Source organism: Nesoenas mayeri (genome assembly GCF_963082525.1).
Source record: "Nesoenas mayeri genome assembly, chromosome: 1".
NCBI lineage: Eukaryota > Metazoa > Chordata > Aves > Columbiformes > Columbidae > Nesoenas > Nesoenas mayeri.
This window is the reverse complement of record NC_137541.1, coordinates 206,155,803-206,183,536: the sequence shown is the minus strand read 5'-3', so window position 1 is coordinate 206,183,536 and position 27,734 is coordinate 206,155,803. Positions and strand designations below refer to the sequence as shown.

At 38.1% G+C, this 27,734-nt stretch overlaps 1 protein-coding gene across 5 annotated transcripts in view; it reads left to right on the top strand.

Annotated features, from left to right (window-relative positions):
• The window catches only part of DLG2 (discs large MAGUK scaffold protein 2), a gene marked incomplete at both ends in the record, with an annotated part of 882,996 nt that overhangs the window by 306,743 nt on the left and 548,519 nt on the right, over positions 1 to 27,734 (top strand). For all 5 annotated transcript variants that reach the window (XM_080346627.1, XM_080346631.1, XM_080346630.1 and 2 more), the window contains one exon: positions 14,537 to 14,698. In XM_080346627.1, coding sequence (XP_080202753.1) covers positions 14,537 to 14,698 — 162 coding nt within the window. The remainder of the gene's footprint in view (positions 1 to 14,536; positions 14,699 to 27,734) is intronic.

Here is a 27,734-nt window from a genome sequence, read left to right as displayed (position 1 = left end):
CACTTAATGAGATTTAAGTGGCTTAACAAACTTAGAAATAATTTAACCCCTCTTTGAAATTCTTTTGAAACTTGGAAATATAAGGGATTGCATAAGAAAAGAAGGTTCAAGCAACTCTGCAACAGGCAATTCCACTTTTAGGATACCTGTAAATACCCTCGTCCTTGAGGGAAATATAAATTTTAACATCATCCCTGAACTCCTTTTTTTTTTGTTGTTGTTGTTTCATTTTGTTTTGTTTATAATTCTGTCTTTGGGACTTAATTGCCAAACAGATTAGAAATGTCAAAAGATAGAAACAAATTTCATTTAATAGTAGAGACTATGGGCCCAAATATTTACCTTTTTTTTTTTTTTCCCTAGCTATATTAAAGCCCTATTAAATTACATTGTTATCCCCTCTCGATCTTTAGGTCTAATGAATAATATTATTCTCTCTCCTAAGCTTTCTTTTTCAATAATTTTAATATACAGAAATCTAAAATAGGTACATTAAATGGATTTTAGCTGAACATATTTATAAAACAAGCTCTTGTTTGAAGGCAGGGAATAAACAGAAAATGAAATTTGTGTGAATATGTCTATATGTTGGCCGGTTACATGATTTGGTGCAATTCTAAATTAGTTGAAACTGTTATGATAAAGCATTTTTCCTTCTGGAAATGTTTCATGGGAAGGTATCTATCTTCATTAATTGTCTTAAAAACAATTAGAATCACATTTGCAAACAAACACAATAATGTATTTCAAATCTTCCTTTTACTTTTGTTTTGCATTACGTGTTAGCTTGTCACATTATTTTAAAAACAGGCACTCCAATTGAAGTAAAACAGTTGACTGATACGTTGATTTTCTTTTTTTTCTTTTTCTTTTTCTTTTTTTTTTCAGGGAAATTCCTCTTGATTCACTATGGAAGTATCATAAATAGTTGTTTTTAAATAGTAGAATTTCATGTGAAACCTCGTTCGGTAGTGATGTAAATAAATACAGATATTAGCATTAATTTCATTTGGGATATCTTTTGGTTTTTATCCTCCATATGGTCTTTTGGGAGCTTTTTGACTACATTTTCTTACTGATAACAAGTAATCTAAATTCCACATCCTACTAATGAGAATCAAATACTGATTCCTGATGTAGCTTAGAAAGACAGCGAACATATCAAAATAAACAAGTACATGACAGGATAGAAATGTCAGATATAAACTCACTGTGAACATGTTTTGAAACAAATGGCTACTCTTTTTCTTTGGTTTATTGTAAAATTAATTTAAAGAAGAAATCTGGCTAGGGCACCTTTTACAAAAAAGGAGTCCACCTTTTTTTGTATAGAACTGTAAATATGTGCCATACATAGTCTCTTCTAAGCCAGTGTTTTTTAGATAAAAATACTTCTGGGAAATATGATGCATTTGACAAGACTGGTGAAGGGACTTGAACACAAGACCTATGGGGAGAGGCTGAGGGAGCTGCGGTTGTTTAGTCTAGAGAAGAGGAGGCTTAGAGGTGAGCTCATCACTCTCTAGAACTACCTGAAGGGAAGTTCTAGCCAGGTGGAGATTGGTCTCTTCTCCCAGGCAGTCAGCAATAGGACAAGGGGGCATGGGCTTCAATGCTGCCAGGGGAAATTTAGGCTGGATATTAGAAAGAAATTGTTTCCAGAGAGAATGGTCAGGCATTGGAATGGCTGCCCAGGGAGGTGCTGGACTCACCGTCCCTGGAGGTTTTTAAACTGAGATTGGACACAGCACTTAGTGCCATGATCTAGTCAATGGACTGGAGTTGGACCAAGGGTTGGACTTGATGATCTCTGAGGTCTTTTCCAACCCAGTCGATTCTGTGATTCTGAAGCCAGGACAAGGAAGAGAATGGGCCCAGAATATGTGATTAGCCATTTATGCATATGATGCTAGCTAGTATAGCTTGGCAATATATATCTAAAGTGCAACTTCTCAAGTGATTTCATGGGCAGGTCAGCTCTGACACCACGTAGAGAGTTGTCAGGAGGTCTGCGAGGGTGTTGGAAAATGCAGACATCTCACCTATTTCCAGGTGAGTGCTGAGCATTTGCAAATGAGCAGCACGGATGTGCGAAAGTTAGCGAGGTGGGAGGAACTGAAAAACTGCAAATTTTCATGCAATAAGCATAATAACTAAAACACTTCAGAAATTTTTCTACAACACTTGGATGCACTTCACTTGGAAAACATTGACTTCAATAAAGTCATTCGGAAGCTTTGAGAATAGACTTTGTCCTGTTATGTTTATGTATCTTGGGAGTCTGATTCATTCAGCTTATTAAGAGATAAGTTTTTACTGGATTTTCTTGTAAATACAGTGGAATAAGAAATGAAGGAAAAAATTTTACAGTGCTTTCATGGCACTTTAATTAGCTCAAGAAGAGCATGTGTTAAGATCTATGTTTCTAGGTATTTCACTATTGTAATAATATTTTTAAAAAATTGAGGACAGTTAGTACAAAAGTGAAATATCATCCTACATTTGTTCAGACAGCTAAAGCGCATCTCATAACACTAGTTAATCATCTGTAAAAGAAACTGTTCCAAACATTTCCTGCTGCACCACTTAATCATCATTTTGGTGGTAAAAAAAGTTAATAAGGCCACACTTTTAATAAGCTAATAAAGCTGAAAAAGTATCTATGAGAACATGGACGTATAGAGCCAAAATATTACTTGCAACTGGGATTTGGCTAATGCTATGTTCGACTTCGAGTCTAATAGTTTGCATGGTAGCAAGGGAAATTAGATGGTGTTGCCCTTCCCAAGGGAGCTGCAAGAGAACCAGGCTAATTTAACACCACCTGGAGATTATCAGCTTTTGAAAATACAGATGTACATTCACAACAGGTTGTGGCAATTCCCACATAGGCAGTTTTCACTTTGGTTTAGTCACACAGCAATTGGGACAAAATGCCAAGTCACTAGGCTGAAAAATAAATACACCTCCCATGAGGGAGCAAATGTCCATGGGTTATCTCAGGGTCTGAGAGTCAGAGGAGCTTCTGAGTGAGGTTCACCAGTGTCAGTATCTCAGCTTTTGGGTAGTTAGTGTCAAGCATGCGGCACCATGAAAGGGCAGCCCACCCCTTCCTGAGCAGCAGAGATGAGATGAATCACTCAAAAAGGTGCATATTCCTTGGTGTGGATAGTCATTCACACAGCTGTGATTAATGTTTGCAGAATTTTGCTCATGCAGAGAAGTTTTATAAATAGTCAAATGTGTTTTTACCACTTGATACATGATAGTTGGATGTGAATAATGTTACGTATATATATAGCCGCTGACTTTTAGATCAGTGATCCAACTGCAACAAAGGTCAACAACAAGTTAAAGTCATGCTTGCTTTCTCATTGTCAAGATAAAAATGAGCTGTAGCTCTCAGTTTGGTTCCCAGGGAGCATTTCTTTTCCTCAGCAGAAAATCACAGCTCCAGACTTAATAAATTGTTTTCCTTGTTGGTATTATCAGCTGAGTAGCAGAGGATTGACAGAAAATGGAGAGTGACTTCCCTGCTCTTGTAAAGGTGGTTTATGCAGAGAAAAAGATGCTTTTTTTACAAAAGAGCTTTTATTTGGGGGAGTTCACATTGCTACCTCATCAGAAAACATAGAGATATAGCTATTGGGCTATCCATCCAGCACTTAGCCAAATACTAAAAAAGGATGAAAAATGAATAATCAAATAGCTCTAAGTAGACCATATTCCCAGACAGATGTTGCAGTTCTGAGGATTTGGCCCACTGCACATATAAAGCTTTGGAAAATATTTATTTATATAATAAATCAATCCATTTGTTGGGTCGGGACTTTAAGAACCCTCTCTGCCTAATAATAAAACTGCTGTGTCTAGACCAAGCTATTTGCTTGGGATTGTCTCTGATTTTTGTTTTGGGTATCATTTTATGATACTGCCTTTCATTTCAAAGTTAACAGAGCCTCATGATTGCCTTATGATCTGGGCTGAATCTAATTTTAACCAGGATGGGTTTTGCTTTGTCCTCATTTTCTAATAATTAAGAACAACAGAAAATGTACCATGACATTGTTATTCAGCTGACAGTCATTTATGCAGCCTTCTTGAAAGCTAGTCATTGAGACCAAAGGAATTTAGATTTTATTTTCTTCATGATATTTTATGCAAGATATTTACTTCCTCCAGCTGAAAATGTAAAGAAATTGAAGAAAAGTTGTTAATATATCTAAACTTTTTTCAAATAGGGATTCTTAGTGAATGCAGTAGGGTTTTAACCTTTTAATTAAGTGTTACTGCAAAGGAGGATGGCTTTGAACATCGGTAAGGTCAGTCTGCAAGAAACACATTTGTTATTGCTTAGGAGTTAACTTCACTAACTTCTAAAGCCTTCAACCTTCCTCTTTGTCTTCCCCTGCTTTCTGCAGCTATAAAAACACCAAAAAAAAAACTCATCAAGAAGCAAGAATCAAAATACTGTAGAATTTGGCACAAAGTCAGACACAATGGTGAGACACAACATTGTATGTGACAGAAGAGTCACATGTCATCTCTCAAAAGCAATAAAGTTTGAGCTATCCATGTTAAGACATAGAATCTTGATTTTCAAGAAAATGGGCTGGTAGATAAATTTCCATCTAAAGTGCTGTCTGGTGCCCAGAGAGTCTTCTGTGCTGTATAAGATAAATTTGAATTTTTATAGCATTTTTCATCTGTAAAGGACTTTTCAGTCATTACCAACCCCGCCAGATATACACTACAATATGATACAAAGCAAGTGCCTGATCATTTAGGCATGGAGTCCAGCTTATGTTTGCAGCCAGTTTGCAGCCAGTTGGCTTCTTTAAAACATGAGTGCTCCAAATCACTTAGAAATTAAAAAAATATATATATTTAAAGAAATGCCCTTTCTTCCAACATGACTATGGAAGGACATGCCAAAACAAAAATAGCCGCAACAAAAAAACATCAAGCAAAGTAACTACTGGTTGATTTTCATACTTAAATTCAAACATGAATAATGTGTACCTGTCCATACAGGACAAAGGCAAAGCTTAGGTGCTTAGATCTAAAAGTAATTCTACAGGAAATAAAAATCTGTGCATATATCCCTTTCTATCCTGCAATGTTGCTAGCTACCTGCAGTTCTGTTCACCATGACCAACTTATTGCTTTGATCCAGTCTAAGCCCTATGGGACCTGAAAAACTAAGGGAGGCAGTGCTGGCAGGCTTGCTTGGCCATTCAGAAAATGCGGTTGTAATACCTTTATAAGTTTATTTTTAAATAAAATAAGCAGTGGTGATGATAAACTGCTCCCTTATGTCCTGAGGAGTGCTGGATTCATTTTCTTTGTGGGCTCAAAGGATGCAAGCCCAAGAGATTTTCCCATTACACTAAACTCAGTGTACCCATAGCTAGTGTAATATAATGGGATATTGGGTTCCTGCTCAGCTCCTGACCTGGGAATAATTCTATCTCCATGTGTTGCCATCAGTGAACTGAAGGAGCTTCCCCTGGATCCATGAGCTCCTTACATCAGGAGCTAGGCTGATTGTGGAGCGGTGGAAAGATGGAAATACTGATTTTGGTTTAGTCTCAGTAAAGCAAATATTCACTTGTTCATACAATAGCTTCACGTTTCCCTACATTCTGTTTATAATGACAGCTACTTTGCCTGCTTGCATCTTAACCAGGGCTTTATTAAAGTATCTGAAAGCACAGATTATTTTACTACAATTATGCTGTACTGAAAGACTTTGAAGGATTAAGACCTAAAGGTCCAAAGCTGCTTTTTCAGTAAGTGCCTTGCTTTAGAAATGTTGATCTTACAGGTGTCAAGTACATGCAAATTCGCCTGGCGCAAATGTGTTTTGCTGACCTATTGAACACCTAGTTAAAATGTACTGAGTCCATTATTTTGTTAGTAAAAATTCATAGCTTTTACAAGAGGAGGCTGATAAAAATAGTAGATATTTGAGACTTGTAATAACTTTTCCAGCGCCAACAAAAATTGTTTTGGTACAAAAAGGATGTTATCTTCAAAGGTAATGGTCTGGTTTCGTCAGTGGCAACAGCAAGATTATTTTTCAAGTTTATGCACACAGGACATTTGTATTTTTATCTAAGAAGAGCCAATTTTCCACAAACATTGAAAAATTCAGTACTTATCTCTATACCTTCTTCACAGTAGAAAGAGCAGGAATGCTATTAAAGTTTATGAGGTTTTTTATGTATGTATACATTGTATTCAAAGAACAGTTAAGGGATGGCAGAGTTATAAAGTTAACCACTCAGATTTAGGATACGCAAGAATTAAGATGGTCTAAGCAATTTTATTTCAGGCCCTCTGAGGCCATATATTGTAATGCAGTATTATAATATAACTCAAATACATTTTTAATTACAGCTATTTTTGTTTTCACGGGCCCTCTGCTTCTTTCAGTCATGTGGCATTTTTCATTCAACAAATGTCTCCATGCATTATTTAATACATGCAGTTCAAACTGTGTTCCATTTACAGAATTACTAATTTTCTCATTGATTTTGCTGTTACACGAAGCATAACCACGGTATCCAAGTATTTCATAAATGGTAATCAATTTATTTTCACAATATTCCTGTGTGATTAGAACTTTTACTCATTTAACAAAATGATTAAGAACAAATGAGTCCACTAGTTCCTGTGTCCAGGTTGTGATACTGAGAATGAAATTAATCTCATTCAGAATGCCTAAATACTAAGCTGCTTGCAGTCCAAGTTAGGAAAAAAAGCAAAAAAAATAAGAGAAAAAGTGCCTTCAGTAAGAAATTCTTTGATAAATATACACATATTATTGTGAAGTTTCAGTTATTCACAAGAGAATCTGGTTGATCTGCTTATGCCAGAAGTTTATGTGTCAGCCGATACCAATTCCACCTTAGTTTGGCTTCTTGGAGTACACAGGATTCCTTTGCATTTTTTCTGTACAAAGTCCAGCTCCCCCTGATTTCAGGTGAAGCTGCTGATGCTCAGCACTTCTGCAAAAAGCAGCCATCTGTGTCTACCTCGTCCTTCCAGAGTGAGGAACATCTCAATTCTACACCTGTGGAAAGTCTGGCTTTGTGTAATGACTAGATTTCTGTGACAAAAGCAAGAGCAAAACCAGTTAGCTACAGTAGCATTCACTTGTCTTATCCCGAGAGCATCCTTTTGCGCCCATAGCCTTTGTCCAGAATTCTCCAGTTTATTGAAGAAATTATACAGGAATCCCACAGACACACAGTCCCTGTGTCTTTCAATATGCAATTAATTCCCAAAGGACTGTCCTGTCTGCACAGTGAATGTGATAGGGTTCATGAAGGATTCATACAACCTTGACTGTTCAGCACTTTACTCTGCAAACCCATCTTTCTTTTAACCCATGAATTGAGTTTTAATTAAAAAAAAAAAAACAAACAAAAAACAAACAAACAAAAAAATAAAACCAGAGTCTAGTTTTCCTCCTAGATTTCATTTAGAGCTGGGACTTCAGAAGAAGCAAGGGTATCAATGGGAACGCTTATATTCAAGAAGCCTGGGAAATGGGAGTGTGTGAGCAGTGCAAGGGTCGAATTTTAAAATGACTCTCCACAGCCCTAGATGGAAAGTCTACAGAACCTAGCATGGGGCAAGGCCACCATCTGCAGAGCCACAGGCCCCTGCCACCTGCTGGGAGCAGCTATCGCTATGCAAACTTGCCCAGGGGGCAGATAAGACAAATGCTGTCCCTAAGGGCTTTACAAGTAATTTTCAGCACCAGAGCAGCACAGATTTTGCAGTTCTCTGCCTCTTCTGTTTTTACCACTTGAGCTTTGGTCTTTATCACGATTTGCTCCAGACCCTGTACTGATGATTTTTGTGTTCCTTCCCTTTCCTAGAGAAATCTCAAATCAGCCTTTCTTGGATTTGCCATTAACACATTATAGATTGCTTGGTTTATCTTAGCACTGACATGTAAATCTCACCATATTGGATTATGTATGTATCCAAGGGAGAAGAGGACTCAGCGTAATATTTTCATTTCTCTTTTTCTTATCAGTAATGCTGTTTCAAGGAATTACTCTGCTCCTCCTTGACTTTTCATTCCTTCTCCTGTGTTGCCTTCTCCACTAGAGCTGCTGCACCTATTTATGAGGCTGACAGCTCCATAAATACGTAATTCAGGTTTAGACAAACCTGGAAAAAACCCTAATCTTAATCAGTGACTGACCAGTACAAGTAAAGGAGCAGGATGAGAGCTGGCACAAGGAAAAGAGATGCAGGAGATGGAGAATCATCTATATTATCAGGAAAAAAATATACCCAGAGACTGCATGAGATACTTGGGCATAAGATGAACTCATGGGCTTCATAGGCAAGAGTACAGCAATAGACACTATGCCCAAAGACCATCCCTAAAGACCTCCTTCAGTGGGACCTTTCAGGGAATCGCAATTAACACTGGAATTAGCACAGTCTCACAGCATCCCTTCAATCTGCAGCTCTCCACGGCGACCACCGGTGGGTGCTGACACAGCCAGGCAGTGTCCCAAATTAGCACTATGAAACTGGGCAGGCTTGAGGGCCCAAAAAACCCACCACAACTGCATCTACTCAAGATCATGAAGCCTAAGAAGCAGAGTTAGGGGACAAACTGGTTATCCTCTGGAGTAACCCGGGAGGTGCTGTCCTACTGACTGATGCTCAAAAGGGCATTGCAAAATAATATAATGAAAATATGTAATTAAACTTCAATCAGTACATAGATACGTGCAAAACTAAGAGATACAAATCACTTACATTTTTTTGTTTGTTGTGGTTGGATAACTGTGAAGAAGTCACTAGCAGTGTTCATGAGGGAAAGGAGTCCTTTTTTTAGTATAAATTCAAATAAGTAGGGCATCCAAGTGTGCAGACTGGGGAGAGGGTTTCAGCTGCAAAACACAAATACCCTGCTGTTGTCATGAGCAGAGCAGAGCTGGACTAAATTAAAATCGATGGTTTCGGTACAGAAAACATACGAGGGGCAAGCCATTTATTTATTACATTACGTGATTACTTTGTAATCTTCTGATATAAACCCAGGGTGTTTGTTTTGCTGTGCTGCATTGTCACCACAGGCTTATTGGCAGGGAAACTGAGACACAGCGACTGGTGGCATTTTCCAGCTCTGTCTCTCCAAATGCTCAGTTGTAACCTCAGCACAGCCGCCTCGTGACAGAAGCTGTTGTTCCTCAGGTCAGGCAAGAGGTGGAAAAGGAGAATTTGGGAGGCTCAGTGCTTCCACACTGGAGGATTGCAGCAACAGAACCGAAGGGACCATGGGATGGGAGTGGGGACATGGTGCGTCTGGGGCTGCACAGAGAGCTGTGGGGAGAAGGAGGTGAGAAGGATGGAGCTAATGAGGCATGAAGACTTCTGTAGTGGTTGTGCACATATCAGGAAAACAACAAACAAGAGGGGAAGACTTGAAAAATATAACAAGGAGTTTTCAAGTGAAGCTATTGCAGGACAAAGGGATGGAGAGGTGGCTACAGCGTGATGCTGATAAAATATACGGTTTCACCCACGTCTTTCCTTTGCTCCACTTAGATAAACAATCAGTATTAGCTGGACTCTTTTTTTTTTTTATAGTCTTCAGCCACATTCACCATTTAATACTAGCAAAGCCGCCCTCTTAGAGTGTCTTTTTTTACACTGGTACTTCAAGTTAAAAATCTATTTTAAATTATTGGATAGCAAGTAGCAACCTCCAGAGGGCTAAACTGATGCTGTTAACAGGTCCAAAATGCGATGCAGCATATGGAGCTGAATACCTCATGGTACAGATTTGCATGCAGGCGGTTTTAATTAGGATTTAGAATTCCTGGAGGAATGCAGCATTCTGGGCTAGTCTCAGTCTTGTCAATACATTGTGTTTCTGTTCATGCAAAAGCCTGCAAATCCAATAGGTTCCTACTTGCTTTTAACTTTTGATGCTTATATGAACTGTTAGGCTTTCCTCCAACTGACGACAGGTTTGAATATAATCATACCTGTTCATATGTACTTACTACAAACCATTGCCACTTTTTTAAAATAATGTTGTACCATGTCAGTTCAAAATAAAAATCATTTGAATTTATGACATTTCATTGCTACCTATTATTTCCTGCGGTTCTTCATAGCCATATGTGAGCATATATTTTAACTTGATGGTTCTTGTGCCATCTTGTGAGCAAAAGGTGCAAGTACATCCAGCTAATACAAGGAAGAGGTGCTTTGGCTAATGTCCATTTCATGTCTTCATCATGAAAAATAAAATTTAGAATTTCAAAAACAGATGAGGAGAATACTGAAAAGTGTATTTTTTTTTCCACTAAATTGTACTTGCATTTTTTAAAAAATCTGAACATATATTCCCTAAAAAGGGCAAATACCTGTTGTTTTCAGTAAACTCAGAAAGTAATACATACATATATATATATATTTTTCCCCCCTCTTAAGAAACCAGAAGTTCTTGTTGCACTGAATGGAAAAACTATGCAAGTTCTCAGTATTCAGTGCTGATAGTGTCCCTCACGTGAAAAAAATTGATTCTTACAGGAAACCTCTTGTCCTCTAAAAATCATTATGTGTTTCTTGGAGATATGAATTCACAACATGAATTACACAAAGCACTGCTAGCTATAATATTAACACAGTGAAAAACATAGTTCCTGACCTTAGAAAGTCTGCCGTCTCCTGGAACCTTTAAGGGAAAGCAACAACAAGAACAACAAAACCATAAAAATAAATCATAATGGCAGTAACCAACCTACAACCTTTTTTTTTTTTAATATTATTACTTTTACTATTGAAGTCAGTGTAGCTGCACTAGGGCTTGGGTTTAGAAGAAAAGACCAGAAAAATTTCCTGAGTTCTACCACTGCTTAATTAATTGATTATCTTTGTGACCTTGAGCAAGTTGTTGTATTTCTGTGCCTAATTTTACCGACCTTTAGATGATGTACATTTTTTTCAACAGGATGTTATGAGGCTTGGCTACCACTTGTAAAGCTCTTTGGGCTTCTTGGATGAAGGTTATTGCTGTGATATCATGACAAGCTTGTTGGAAATCTACTTGATAAGCAAAAGAGCAAGTCATTCACAATAAGTATAATTATTCAATGATTTAAGTGCCTTAATCTACTTCCACAGTCTTGGCAAGCAGTTTGTGATTTCTTCCATTTTATATAATGAGAAGAGTATTTTTTTTCTCTTTTTACTCTATAGATTGATTGCAAATATTCAGAATTCAAGCTGTGTTGCTCATTTGCAATCAGTTGAATGAGTAACATTATTTCTACTCATGATTGGATGAATGCCCAAGGACTTGTGTGTGCAAATTGTGAAGTTTGTTTTCTCAAGATACTTGTCTGTATGACATTGAAATTTGCTGCCTTTAGAGAGCAGTGCCAGCAAAATTCAACACACTAAAGACCACTGAAAAAAGAGAAGCAAAGTGGCACTATCATTTTTTAATGAGACTGTGCAAATTAAACTTTTGTCTAAATTGGCCAAGTCCATTATGTTTTTAGGTTTTCCTGTTGCTAAAACTGTGAAAAAAATCCAGTGTGTTGAATGCTGGACTTAATATCATATAGAAGGAAGATGACGTTCAGCCTGTTCAAAGGTGGCTCCCAAGTCAAGGTTGCAGCAGATGACCAGCATTGGTTAATCTGTGTGGGAGTTGCAAAGTAGCTCAGATCCCAGGTTGAAGGAAAAGGCAAATGAAGAAAAAGGAGCAGGCAGCATTGGGACCCAATTGCATGCCTTTTCTATCCCCAGATTGCAATGGAACAACTGGAGGTTGTTTTCTCTTGTGGCAAATTATCTGCAGAAATTCCTTTCCCTGTGGTCTCTAAGTCATGTGGGTTCTGTGAAGACCCACAGCTTCTAATATGCAGAATTCTGACCCCTCCTGAGGAATGTAAAAGAGTAATACCATTCGAGACTTGAAACACTTTGCTCCCTCCTTTTGCAGCCCTCTCACTGCAAGCAGAACTAATGTGTGGTGGATTGGAGTGGGGTCCAGTCAAAGAGGCATGTAGAGAAGAATGGGGCATGTGCTTTTGAATGGCAGCTCCAGTAGGACCACATTTAGCAGCTCAGGACACAGGTCAATTTGAGTTCATCTAAAATTGAATGTTTTGTTTGCATTTTCTGCAAAGCAAGGCAATGATAACTGGGAAAGAAAACAAAACAAAACAAAAATAAACAAATGAACAAAAACCCCAAACAAAACAAACAAACAAACAAACAAACAAACAACAAAAAGAAGCAAGCAAACATAACACAAAACCCAAACCAACAAACAAAAAAACAACCAAACAACCAAACCAAAACAAAAACAAAATATCAAACTGAGGGCTTTTGTAAAAGCCAGTTCTCTTTGGCCCAAAATCGAATGACAAATTCCCAACTGTCTTAATTGAGTAACAGCCTGTCAAATGTAGGTTGTAAGAACATCTGTATTTCCATAGTAGTGCAGTAGTCTGGCTATTATAACTTCTATTATAACTTCTCATTTATATTTTATTTTATTTTATTTTATTTTATTTTATTTTATTTGAAATGTAAAGCTTTTGACCATTACCTTCTGCTGGATTCATATCTTCAGCCCTGTTTAGCTGACAAATCTTTGTCAAACACAGTCTTGGAAATGTCTTAGTACCATGTGACGACCAGTAATACTGGAATAATCTCACATTGTAGAGAGAATGATAGCTTATAGAAACACACATTCATATTAAAAATTCACAGCAGTGCACTTCACTTTCCCATTATAGGTAATTACAGAGGATTTTAAATATCTGATGCTAGTTGGCAGCATACAATACCCTGTCAGCAGCAGGCACTGATTTGTAATTTAATTATCATAAGACATCCACCTGTTCTTTTGTCAAATGAAAAGTAACATTTCCGTGTAATCATGCTTTTCCTTCCAGAAATTTGAATTAATCCTTAGAGAAAACCTTGGTTTCTAGGGAATGGGGTAATTTCAAGGACATTTGCAGGACCCCACCAAGACAGACTGTTGGAGAGGAATGAGGCATTTCTGCAGGATAGTCTCAATTTTGGTTTGGTATTTTCAGCCTTACCACTGTTTTTTTGCTGTGTCAAGCTGTTTTGGCTCACAGCTGAAAGCATTTCAGTGAAGAGACGCTGTGGGAGGAAAGATGTATAAAAATCAATTAGTTTGGTGCTGAGAACATGAGGCAAACACATACCAGGACTGACCCAGAAATGATCTAGGCTTGCACTTTGTGAAGAATGAGAAGGCAGATGAGTATATGGCACATGAACAGGGATATTATTGCATTTGTTAGGGCAATGTACAGTTATCAGATAAAATGATCAATTACAATTTTGAAGCATAGATTTTAACAGGAAAGTCTACCACTGGACATTCATGGAAGTGTTCAGTTTTTTGGGAGCACGAGGTTCAGGGTGAACTCCTTTCTTTTGATCCTTGGTTCTCATTTATTCAACAGCGACACTGCAGTGCCGCATTGGAGAAAGGACTTACTTATGGGCACCAAGAGATATTCTCTCCTTGATGCCACCTCACACTGCTTCTGGTAGTGTAAAGCTACATTAATATTCTGCCCAAAACTTCTTATGGCTTCTACCACTGCTGTCACTGGACATTTCTGGTTTTCCCATTTCCCAGGGAGATAGGATGACTCTGGTATTCTGTGGTTATTTTTGCTAATCACGTTGTAGCAAATGACTCACTTTAAAGAGGGCGTCTTTTAGTAGTCATCTTTTTTGAAAGAATACTCATTGGATTCAAAAAATAATTAATTGCTTGGGGCTTAAAGGTCTATGTGCCAAGCCCTTAATGTGACATTGGTTGGAGTATCATCTATTACACTGATGGCTTCTTGCCCAAATAATACTTGTCTGGTGCCAGTCATTTTATAGATTCATTAATTATCTGAAAAGTGAATATGTGAAGGGTCACAGGCATATTCCAGAAAAGAAAAGAATAAATCATGTCACATATGTATATTGAAAATAACTGGCAATTGCTGATGGCGGTGTTAGGTTAACAGTGGGACTCAATGATCTTAAAGGTGTCTTTCAACCAAAATTATTTTTTGAGTCTATGATTCTATATGGCCTTCCAAATAAATATTAGTCTTTGATTTTGCTCATTCCAATATTTTAGCATATTACTAACAGCTGAAAACGACATTTATGATGGCACTATCTGCCCCTCTGTCATTCTTACAGACTTATGAACTCCATTTCTTATTCACACTTTCCTCTCCTCCTCCTGCTCCCTGATGTCTGTACAGTGTAAGTTTTGTGTATCAGTGTGATCTACTATATTTTCTCTCTTTGATGAAAAGTTAAAAAAATAATGAGGTATTATGTCCAGAACAGATTAGGAAATTTAAGAGTTATACAGTCCAATGTCTGATACTTTTCCTGTTATTTCATACTTACATTAGTACATGCACATTGCCTCCTCAAAGTTTATTTGTCCTTCCTTGCTATCTTTTTTTTTCTCCAGAAATATCGTTATCAAGATGAGGACGCTCCACATGATCATACTTTGCCTCGATTAACCCACGAAGTGAGAGGCCCTGAGCTTGTTCATGTGTCAGAGAAGAACTTGTCTCAAATAGAGAATGTCCATGGATATGTCTTACAGTCACACATTTCTCCTCTGAAGGTAGGATTGATATTCACTGTAGCTTTGGTCCTCAAATACAAGAAAACATGTAACATGAAACGCTTGGGAAACTTATTTTGTTGTACAAACAGGCAAGCTTCTTTTTAAGAGAAGTTTGATTGTCCTGTGATTGATTGACCTGTGATGGGTTTTTAAGGCTCACTGCAGTGTAACAGGTGATGGTTTCATTGGCAGAGCTTTGTGTTGAGATGTGACCTTTTTACTTTGAGTCAGATCTTTGTTTGAGCAAAAATGATTCCTGGCAATTAAGGTTTTTTTTTGGTGCACATTAAGAAAGCAATAATGCAGGTTCTTGGCCTCAATATTATGGTGATTTTGGAATGGCAAACTTCCCTTCCTGATTGTCCCTGTTCAGAAACTGAAGTATTACTGTAAATGTAACCATTTGATGGAGTCCTGGTTTTTGCATCTCTCAAAACGCTACATCAAACTCATAAGTTATGCCTGAAAAATAAGCTCATTTGCCACTATTCAGAACCTTGCTACTCAAGAACTTGCTGTTTTCTGTGGGTTTTGTTGCAATTCAGAGTGAAGTAGAGACATTTCGCTGTTAACTAATGCAACTGTTCATAAAGTATAGAAGGTTTTCTGTATGTGTGTCTGATGTCCTCTGATATATTTAGCTGGGCAAAAAGTGCTTATCTTCATGGTGCACCTGTATGTTAACCAAAAATAAATCAATTTCTGAAAATTACATTTGTTCTTCAATAAGCCTGCAATAGTTTGAAGATGTTCCTAAAGCTTCTCTAATGAAAGGAGCATGGATGGAGTGATGAGCATAATGGTTTTGCTATTTTTATTTTCTACTAGGCCTGGGAAGGGGAAAAAATAAGAATATTTTTTACTAGAGGTGATGATGTTCTGGACAATGGTTTTATTCAGGCAATTAACTAAGCAGCAAACAAGGCAGATGGGCTTTGCCCCTTCTGGTGCTCCAAGCTTGTGAAACGGGCATCGCTTGCCTAGCGGAGTGATTACAGTGTGTTTACAAGTGAAAGGAAATGCTTAGTATTAAAGATTGATGTGAATGTGGCTGCTGTTCATTAATCCTTCATGGAATAGCTATGTGAATGAATCTTTGTCCTCTGCTCTTGTTGTTTCGGTGTGTAGCTTGTGTGTCATTTGTCTTATGTTTCAGCAGCTCTCCAGGTTGCTTACTTAACATCTACTGCAGAAGCCAACAGTATCAAGCAGTGATACATCTTCTTATGCTGTAGTAGATCAACTTAGTTGCTTGGAGGAGTTTACTTCCATGTGGCCTCTCTGTAACCTCAGGGGACAAACACAGACAAAGCAATTTCTTGCCTTTAAGGGAAATATTCCCACTCCTGTAGGGCTCCTGGTGGATTAGGATGTTAGTAGTGCTTCTTATTCATTAAAGTCAAAAATAGATATTTTGCTTCACAGATGGAGACTTTCAAGTAAGGCTGCATGATCCAAGCTGAAAATGTAGCAATGATGATGAAAAGCTTATTGTGAAGTGAGGTGAAGGGTTTCCCCAGACGTCTAGAGTTGCCTTAAAAAACCTCCCAGTCTAATTTGCTCTTGTGACAGGAGAGAGTTGTTTTCCGTTGCTGTTTTCTGAACCGATGGCAGGAGAGGAGCTGTATAGTATTCCCACTTGGAAATAAGTGTCTTCTGCAAGTTCTTTCCTTAGCCTGAGGATTTCTGTCTTTGACTCTGTTCCTTTCCCTTCTTTCCTTCAGATTCACAGTGTCTCATGCCTGCCACTTAATCTAAATTTAGTAATTTGTCTCTTCAGATAGCTTTGAAGTTCCTGCTTGCTTTCCTCTGTAGTCTATATCCTGTCTTTTAACCTTCAGTAGAGATTTAGCTCAGGAAGATGGAGTAAACCTTCTCCTAAAGCTCATAGCACTGTAGTACCTTCCTATCTGAAATATCTACTTTAAATTCACTTTAGTTTCTGGAAATTGACTGAAATCCCTATTCAGAAGCTTTTTGTCACAGTGATTTCCACATAGTTGAAAAATAGTATTCCAAACACTTCAAAATAAAATCAGAATTGGCTGTTGTCTTGAATTATAGACTTTCCATCACATAGTCTGATATTAAGTATTCCACTCCTTTCTCAGCACTACTGTGTAAACATGGTTGCACTGAATAATGGTGAAATGTGAGGCGTATTGCCTCTCAACCATAGTGTGTCTTTCTAGGGAAATGTAAAACACTGGTTTTTAAAGGTTTGCTAGATAAGTGTGCCTGCAGTTTCAATATTTTGTTGCCTTGTGTGAGAGGCAGAACTGCTGGAATCCTGCTCTGAGGATATATAACAAATGCTGGGGTCCAAGTACAGCCTGTCAACTCTAGTCTTAGGAGTGAGAAGATATTGGAGATTGTAGTGGGTTAAAGTGGTCAAGAAACTCCACCAAGAGCCGTTTGCACTGGAAAGGTTGACTCGTCCTGCCCCAGTTTTCTGAGTACAGGTCAGAGCATTTGATGCAGGGGGAAAATGTGTGTAAATGAAAGCCATGAGTCTGCTTGTTCCAAGAGAGGGATCACATCACCTCCTGTGTGTCACTAGGACTGTTTGTCTAACCAGCCACGCAGCCAGCAAGCACATCGTGTGGGCAGGGGGTAGATGTATGACTGCGTGGGGTTAAGTCATGGCCTAACTGCATTTCACTGTCTGGATTTCACTGTGGGCTTTGCAGCATCAGAGTGCACCTTCCCAAAAACTTTTCAGGCAGTCCTTTGTGTTTAGTGGCTTCAAAATGCGCCAACGACAGGATGATTTGCTCAATATATTTGTGTTTGAAATAGTAGCATAAAATAAAAATATTTGAACATAAAATTAATCTAGTTAAGATGCTTTGGAACTGAAGTGTTTTCCCAGGGCCAGGCCACATATCCATCTTAATCACATCACTTTTCCCAAGCAACTTGTGTTTGGCAGAGGAAAGAGTTGCTTGTTTCCATATGTTTATATTCATTTGGAAAGAAATCTGCAAAGGACATACAATCAGAGCTCCCTTCAGGAGGCTTGTTCCAGCTCCCATAACTGACGGGTGCCCCCAGCCATCTGTTTGCTACCATAGAATCATTGAATCATAGAATAGTTTGAGTTGGAAGGGAACTTCAAAGCTCATCCAGTGCCACCCCTGCCATGAGCAGGGACATCTTCACCCAGATCAGGTTGCTCAGAGCCCCATCCAGCCTGGCCTGGGATGTCTCCAGGGATGGTTCATCCACCACCTCTCTGGGCAACCTGGGACAGGATCTCACCACCTTCACTGTAAAATATTTCTCCCTCATGTCCAGCCTGAATCATCCCTTTTTTAGTTTAAAACTATTACCCATTGTCCCATCGCAACAGGCCCTGCTAAAAAGTCTGTCCCCATCCTTCTTACAGGCTGCTTTTAATTACTGAAAGGCCACCATAAGGTCTCCCTGGAGCCTTCTCTTCGCCAGGCTACCCTCACCCTGCATGTGCTGCTTAGTTTCCAGAGAACATCTCAGTGTGCATCTATCAGCCACTTTAACAGCTTGAGCACAGACTTTCATCATGACAGTTACAAGTTTTGCAGCTGACTGAATTTCAGGCAGAGAAACCACAGCCCTGTCTATAACCATGTGTACATCTCCAAGTAAAACATTCCGGGGATTCTTGGAAGACTTTCTAATCCCCAGAATGGAAGGATCTAGAACATGTTTTTGAAGATGTGTAGTTCAAAATGCCTGACATGGTACTGTGTTGCATAATACAGATGCATCTTAAATTTGGCATCATGTTGCTGTGTACATATTGTTAAAGAACTTGGCTGTAATTTAAACTTCCAGATTATGTGGTTTGATGCAGCCTAGAAATATCCTAGTGGCGTTTTATCATTAATAGTTACTTTTTGTTTATGACCTTAACACTAGTTTTGTGTGCTGAATAACGTTCTCTTATCTTTCAAGTACTTAAAACATAGCGTGCATTAGCCAGATTACTTCCTTTCAGAAGATAATAATGAGCAAGCACAGTTCTGTTCAAAAGTGGAGCCTCTTTTGATTGTATTTTTACTTTTTTAACTTCAGATTTCTTGCATGAACTTTGCTCTTCTACCACTTTTCTTCCTCTAGCATTTCCCATACCCTCAACTTAGTTGTAGAAAATGCTTGATTTTAGAAAGCTGCAAACTTATCCACTCTACTTAGTAGTGTGGGGAAAATAAAATTTACAACAGCCTCATCAACTTTTAATGTCAAACACAAAAGTTTTAAAGGAAGTTTTCAGTTACATGGCTGTATTAACATTTGGGAAAATAATAACATGTAGGAAAATGCTAAAATTTGATAATTTTTGTAGGAGTTGCCACATTAAGGTTGTAAATGTTCTTTTCAACTTATGGAGGTGATGAAATTGTGTTTTATTGATCTGTTATAGGAAACAGTATGTAATGTAAAGAAAAAAAATAGTTTAAAATCAGTTTCTTGCACTTCCCGTTATTTGACACTAGATGGTGGAATAAGCTCGGAATTCTTTGATCTGCGCTTTTAACGCTTCAGTGACATGTTGTGGAGTTTTTCTGTACATGGCTTAGAATGTGCTAATTCAGTAAAAATATCTTGTTAGAAATTAGATGCCTTCTGAATCCCTGTTCTGTTGGGAAATCTGAATAGAACACAACTGTGTCTGAAATTCAGACATGCAAGTTCTGTTTCTAAATTAAATATGATTCTCTTTCCCTTCCTCGTTGGTATAGAGCTAATCAGCGTTTGTAAAATGAACAATAACTCTGGCTTCGAAATGAACCTTATTAGTATTATTGTGATGATAGATTTCTTTTTTGTTTAAGTATATGCCACTTTATCTAAATAAGCTTAAAAGCAAAAATCCATGTAAGGATCTTGTATCTCCTTGGTCCCTGAACATTTTCAACTTCAGACTATTCCAACTACTACCTCCATTTCCTAATTTAATGCGAGGTTTGAGTGTAAGCATCAATGGCAGTTTTGCAAAAACAAGTAGCCAAGTAAATTACTGTTATTATCTTAGCCTAAGATATTTTTAAACAAGGAAGTTTTGTAACCTCTTCAGTTGTCTCCTCTTTGATGGCTTCGCTTTCTAGAAGGGAAAGAGTCACCCTGCATAGCCCTCCTTTTCTTTCTGTCCCAGGGCATTGTCCTGCAGCCCAGCAGAGCCGCTGACCGCTTAGAGAAAGTCAGGATTGATGGAATGGCTTTCCAGTGGAGGAAAAATAAACATCTCCACATGGAGTAAATGGGAAATTCATTTGCTTAGCAGTCTCCAAAATTAAGGTTCTACGTGAACTGACATTTCTGCAAATTGCTGTACAGAAGGAGATCTGCTTCTCCCACCACCACAGCACATGAGTTGCATTTGTTAGTTTTTCCTTGATGGTGGGAAATGCCCCTATCTCACCCATTTCTTGAGGTTTGTTTTACCTAGTGGGGAAAATATGTTTTCTCTGTCCTCCAAGCCAGAGCTCTCTATCTGCCAACTCCTATCTTCTGATGAGTGTGTAAAGAGTCCTTTGCACTCCTATAATTATTATTTTTATCTACCTGGCTGCAGGAAGATCATTCCTGGGAGAGCTCCTGGAACCTGGCACACCCTCTTTTCAGTCTTTAATGAAGCCTTTCATGTCCAAGTGTGGGTCAGACCTCACTACAGTGGTTGCCGTGCTTCTCTGACAAATTATTAATAGCAAAGATGGGGAAAGAGGATCTGAGGATGAGCCTGGATGATTAATTAATCTGTAGAAAATGCTTTAGCCTGAACTTCCTGGAAACTGTCATAAAGAATAATTTTTGTGACTAAAAATGTAGATTAGGTAAGAGCTGTTTATTTCATGAATTAACACTGACTTCAATAAAATTTGGGTTCTAAAGACAATTTGGAAAAATAAAGCCAAAATGTTCTGTACAGATTTTTGTTTTCCAGATGCAACATGTCCGTTTCACTATTCAAAAAGTTTGGGGACAATTTTTTTGCTATTGAATCCTGTATATAATTTAAAGTCATCCACTGTCGCAAGTGCTGTGGACATAGCGAACTCCAAGACTCATGATGTTGCAGTGGGTCACGTGAGCTGTACATTCACTCTGCTGCACAGAGCTACAAAGCAACATTAGAAAATACACTCACTTCTGTAGCTGTTTTAAATGAGCAATGGCAGGAAATTCCTCTGATCATGTAATTGTAGCTAGCAGAGAATCATGTTTACACAGGAAAAGCTTGTTGCTTCAGCTTTTAGCATTACCATGCCCAGTAATCTTGTGTTCTTATATTTCCTAGTGCTTTTGCAGGGACCATCTAACTGTGATAAGAAACCCAGTGTTTGGTTTGGTTTGGTTTGGTTTGGTTTGGTTTGGTTGGTTTGGTTTGGTTTGGTTTGGTTTGGTTTGGGTTGGGTTGGGTTGGGTTGGGTTGGGTTGGGTTGGGTTGGGTTGAGTTGGGTTGGGTTGGGTTAGGTTGGGTTGGGTTGGGTTGGGTTGTCTTGTTTTGTTTTGTTCTGTTCTGTTCTGTTCTGTTCTGTTCTGTTCTGTTCTGCTTCGCTTCGCTTCGCTTTGCTTTGCTTTGCTTTGTTTTTTCCAGAGCTGCTAAACATCCTTAATTCCTATTACTGGTGAAGAATATAATGTTACAGGTGAAGTTCAAATAGGGAAGAGAACAAGATAAGGCTGAATTTGTTTTAATTTCTGTTGTCCAGGTGTGACGAACATTTGAGACTGTGCCATAGCACAGGCTGTTCTTCCAGATCAAGATGCTGCATTTCAGAGGCTCTTAAAGAGCCATGGAGGCCTGTGAGAGGCTGATGCTTTGTCATCTGTCAGCACCAGAAGTCTGAAGTTTTCTCTTGTAGCTACAAAATTAATTGGGGTTATATAGAGGACGTGTTAATGTATCCATGGATATATTAGCAAGCCATCTAAAAGTTAAACTTGCATCGTTTTCTTTGCTTACACTGACTAGATTCCATAAGTATAGCTAATCTGCATGAACCATTTTTTAGCCCCAGGGTAGCTCAGCCCAGCAGCAATGATCTTATTATAATACTTTTGATCTCTGCCCTGGTAGCTTCCTAGCTTTCATGGTTTTTTGTTATTGTTGTTTTCATTTTGGGGTTTTTTGTCTTTTTTTTTTTCCACCTCTCCTTTTTGATATGCAGTTATTGGCCAAGTCCCACACTGCAGTCTGTATCCGTTAGCGAATTCCACTGAATATTCAGCAGATTGCTTAATTAAGATACAACACTTGTTACATGTTTAATCATGTGCTGCTTTGCTCTTATCTCTTACACTAGCAACAGATAAGCATGTATCACAGACCTATATCGGCCATCTCTGTTTTTTAATACAAAAATGCAATCGGGTTAAAAAGAGACCAAGGAAACACACAAATGTGCCTGCGGCTTGTTGTTACTCCTAGAGAAGTGCCAAAAGTAGCTCTGAATTTTTACTTCATTTCATTATGTTTCAGGGTGAAATAAGCAGCTTATGAATTAGTATTCTGAAGAATACTTTGTATCTCAGTTTCATGCGAGAAGGAATGTCTGTCACTTTTTGCAAACCTTGTCGTGAAGAAAGTCCTAAAATGGTGTAAAATTCAAAAGTTGCAATGAAGAATAGTTACTAATGAATAATAGTTTATGGTATTTTTGTCATCATAGCTAACTGTTGTTTTGTGTGCTTGACTTCTTTGCCTTGGATTTCTGATGGATGTTTTCCACATGATTTATGTTGTTGCAGACAGTACCTTGTTATCCTTCTAGCTTCTGACAGAATTAAAAAGAAACTAAATAAAATTGCTTCTGTCAGTGGGTGATTTAATTGGAGAAATCTTCACAATTTAAGGTGAACCTCAGGCATTGCAAGCCTTTCTTTTTTGGCAAAATAGAATTATGGCCTCTGATGGACACAAGCAAAGCAAATTCTGACAGTATCTACCAGCCCATTATATGTTGTTAGATTTGCCTGAAGAACAAAAAAAAGGAATTTTCAAAGGAATTTGAAGATATTTTCAGGCTATGGACTCTGTTTATTTTATATAGGCCTCCTAGGTATTGAAGGTCTTTTCAAGTGTTAATCTGAATTGCAGTTTGAGAGCTTCTTTGTTCTTCTTCTACTGGGTGCTTCACCCATTAGGATTAATTAGCTGTTTTATCTTTTATTATTTTCAGGTAATAGATTTCTCCTGAAAGATAATCTTGTTCCTGACACTTATTTTTTGAAAAAGTATGATATATTGCAAGTATTTCTCAACATGTCACTCACCTATAGTCCGGAAAATTAGAGATTCTAGAAATCCTTTTTTTCTCCTTGTTTTTCCACAATGTTTTGCATGGTATTATCTACTCCTTGCTTCCCTATAATTCATTGAGCTGTTTTTAACTTGATGTACTGGCCATATGAAATAGTTATAGAATATAAAATAAACAGAGAGAGACGTACTATTATGAAGGTCTTTTTCCAGCTGAAGTAGATGAAATATATTCAATAAATCCATGGGAATCAGTACTAGATGCTTACAGACATAAGATTTGTATGTTCTCTCAATTCCATTCTTCGAGTCTAGGAGTACAAGAATATCAGTATATTTGTAAAGTATCTGTAATGATGTTTGCCACCCTTCCGAAGTGTTTTGTGACCTACTGATGAAAAGCGCAATAAAGCATCTTGGTGTTATTAGTCAGACCATAACAGGAGGGATTTTTCTCAGAGATGTCAGACAGGTTTAACACCAGTTTTTTCCCTGAGCTCAGTAGCTGAAATACCCTCTTGTCAGACTTCAGCTACTCCTGACGCTTGGGAATGTACTCTACATTTTAAATGAAGCATTAAACTGCCATAATACCTTTCCACTGAGGAATATCTTGATAATTCACTCACTCAACAGAAAATATATGCATTTATACATCCAGTGATGTGACACATGAAAAATACCCTGGATTTTGTCAGTATCAGGTGTAAAACGAAGTACAAAACAGAATTCTGCAGCTCTAGAAGCTCTGGAAGAGGACAGAGTGAAGAGGACAGAGTCTGTTTAGTCAGACTTTACAGAAGAATATCTTGGCAGCCTGACTAAGAAGCACTTAAGCTAATACACATTTATTTTCAAGTGCTTTCTTTTTAAAATCCTGTTTCTCATGGCGCTTCTTTCATCTTGCTGCAGTGTAGTTCTGTGGACTGTGGAGCTGTAGAAATAAACAAACAAACAAACAAAAATAGAAAAACAAAACCCAGAATTTTGGCATTTAAAAGAAAAAAAGAGAAATATTTATGAACTTGCTATTATTTTCCATGTCTTTTCAAGAATCTAGCCTAAATAAGCATTTTAGATATTATTATGGTGTTACATCTTGGTATCAATAGCTAATTGAGCCTTCTCAGAAAGACTTCTAAATGAAAAACTGTTTAGGAAGTTTCTTCACCCTAGGTATCCTGAAGCAGTATCACGCAAGCAATCCAGAAATTATTCTAAAATAAGTATTTTATTTTGCAAGTTACAGCACAGATAGCAGGTTCCTATGGAAGAGGGACCTCAAGCAAAGAAAACCCCGGGTAATTATACCGTTAAAATATAAGCTTCCCACCCCTTGTATGCCAATTTGGGCCAATTGTAAAATTAAGAATCTCAGGTTCTTCATTGGATTCCTTTATTTTCATCAGGTGGGCCATTTCTTATCTCTGCATGCACCAAACGAGGTGCTGTCTGTTAGCTGCTATTTGGCATCTACAGCTCAGATGAAAAATAAGTCCTTAGCAGCAGCTAAAACATTCACAAGTTCTCACATTTTGCTGTTTTTTGACTTCTTTAGACATGCTGTTCCCTTCCTTAACTTATCTTTAGTATACAGCTCCAGCTGATGATCAACAGCTCCATTGTCTTCTAGCTTGAACCAATGCTGGGCCCTTCTAGGCAGAAAGCTCCTAAGTTCACAGCTTGCAGCCTAAGTAAACTTAAGTTACTTAAGCCAAGTTATGCCAAACAAGTTCTACATAAGCGGTTTCTAAGCAAGTTTTGTAAGAAGTGGTATACCAAATAGCTTAATAAGCTAAGGCAGTCTGTATTTCCTAACAAAAGTGCTTTTTGTCATTTGGTACCTATCAATATATCTATTTCAGGAGATCATGTTACTTTCTTTCTAATAATCTTTTACAGATAATATTGCTGCTTAAGCTGATGCAATTGGGGAAAATGTCAAAAACTAGTCAGCAAGCTTGATGACTCAGGTGAATTTTTAAGATCTGCAGTGTTTACTAATGTGATTTCCCACATCGCTATATTTTCTGTTCCCGTGCTATTGTTTTCATTCTCCATAGTTAATCAGTATATGCTTTTCCAAATTCTGTATTGCCTTCAAGATCTATTCCTGTATTTCTCCTTTAGATGCTCCTTCCTTACTTATCTATTATATCCATTCCTATACCTGCACACGGATTTTGTTAATACTGTGAGCCATCCACAAAGTACAAGTTTGCACTCAGTAGCTGTTAACATGCATCAATTGATACCTTTGTTGTTGAATACATCTACACTCTTGTTGACCATTTTTTTGGGGGGGGAGGAGACTCGGTATCTCCCATTTGTCATACATGGCCCTTATGCACAGTTTGTGTTGATTTATCTTACAGCTGGAAGGTGGGTTTTCTTCCCCACAAGCAAAAACTATGTGAAATACAGTTGAATGTTATCCAGCCCAGTGGATCAGAGTTGCCCACTGAAATGACAGTGCTCTGGGCAGCTTTTAATTCTACTAAGACTTACAGAAACTCTGCTCCACAGCAGATGCAATTGATTTTTTCAACCAACAGACTCAAGAACACCAAATTGCATCTGTTATCTTCCAAATGTGATCAGAACCTGTCTTTTACATACATAAGAGCTAGAAGTTAATTTTTCACATTGAATAGTGTTATGCAGAAAGTGATCTCATTCTCAAAGAAAATATGCATAGTTGGTTGTTTCAAAGCCTCCCTTCCTCTACATTTATAATAAGTATCTGCCTGGATTGCTGCATTGGATTTAATCAGCTCTTAGTGGGTGAAGTCTTTGCTTCCAAATAAAAAAAAATCATTAAACATGACAATTGACTTCATAAAATTGTTATAATTGATAACATGACATTAGAAAGACTGAAAAGAGTAATGGTGTTTTCAACAAATAAAGAAATTTCTACTTTGAAGTCACTGTCACAAATTGTGTCTTTGATTAAATAGATGAGCAAATGCCAAGCAGGGAAATAGAATTTTCAGTGATAGTACATTGCATATGAGCATAAAGGCTTATAGTAATTACTAGAAATTGGCCAAAAAAGCTCGAAGTTAACAGCTTAACACTCCAGGAGTGTTAATGTCATCAACCAACTTCTGAAGACCACACTTGCATCTGTTTTCACATTCAAATTGCTGCTGTTTCCTCTTTAGCAGTCATTAGGCAGTTAGTTTCTTCTAGTATTTTGCAACAAATCTGCAAACTGAGCAGATCTGAACTGAATTAGAGGTTTCAGCTGGAACTGGGTTATTTTCCTAATTATTATATTCATAATTTTACTTCTGTTTTGAAAAGGCATTGTTTTTTCAGTATCTTGGAGATGTTGATATTTACTTAAGGTAAATGGGAATATGTATAGTAAAGTGCAGACAAGGGTGTTTCTGAATTGCTTATACTTTGCTAACAGCTGTAATGTCACAGAATGGCTGAAAAACTGGTTCAAGCAATCTCAGATAGAATACCCAAGGCAGGTTTCCATTTCTGAAAGTGCTGTTTACCTACAGTCTCCTAAAGATACAGGGATTAGTGAATTTTAATCCTATTACTATTTTAGAGTGTGAACTAGGCCATAAGGACAACTAAACACTTGTACCTCAAAGACAAAGAAAGAGCAAGCTGCATATACAGAGAAAGATGATAATCAAACAGGCAGAGCATCATGTCAGTATTTATGTTTCTAAACGGCAGAAAAATGGTGTTGAGCAAAGCGGTAGAGCATCAGTATGTCAGCATATTATTGTTGCTAAAGAAGTGAAGTGTTGAGATTAGTTTAAAAAAACTCAGTTTTCTTCCCATATTCTCTTTCAGCACTTCACATACTGGGAATTTCCACTTCTATGGACTGTACATGTCTGTGCTTAGGGGCTCTATCTTCCTCATTTGGAGAGCTGTGTAGTCAAACTCTTTACAGCGCAGCTGCAGAGAAGCAAGGTAGATGATGGTTCAGATTTATCTTTCAGACCTGAATGACAGAAACTCTACATACTCAGCTACATTGTTGAGCAATCGGAAACATACAGTGGAGTGGAGCATCTCCCGTACAAAAAAGGGCTGAGGGAGCTGAGTCTCTTTAGCTTGGAGAAGAGGAGACTGAGGGGTGATCTCATTAATGTTTATAAATATATAAAGGGTGAGTGTCACGAGGATGGAGCCAGGCTCTTCTCAGTGACAACCAATGATAGGACAAGGGGAAATGGGTTAAAACTGGAATAGGCTGCCCAGGGGGTTGTGGAGTCTCCTACTCTGGAGACATTCAAAACCCACCTGGACACCTTCCTGTGTAACCTCATCTGGGTGTTCCTGCTCTGGCAAGGGGATTGGACTGGATGATCTTTCGAGGTCCCTTCCAATCCCTGGCATTCTGTGATTCTGTGATCTATGGCTTCCCATAACTTTTCATATACTGACTTTACCACCACGTCTTTTGTTCTCATACTTTCTTGCTGAAGTCGAATGACTCAGCAGCTAAGTTTCTATGCCAGGTCATTATCTCAGACCAGGGGGGATCTGAGCCAGTTTGGAGCTACATGAGGTAGAGAAACAGCCTGAGGAAAATAAAATCTGGGCTTTGTCCCTGTGTTCTTTTGCTGTCCCACTCTCACTGTCTCTGAAAGTTTTTTAATTTCTGGCTTCTGGCTCAAGATTTTTGAAGGCAAATGCATTTAACAAAGAGTTGTGTGTGAGAAGCCGTGAGAACAGAGGTTGGCAGTCAGTGGCTGAAGTGCACACAGGTATGTGCATCTGGGGGCGAAGATACATAAACTGTTAAAACAA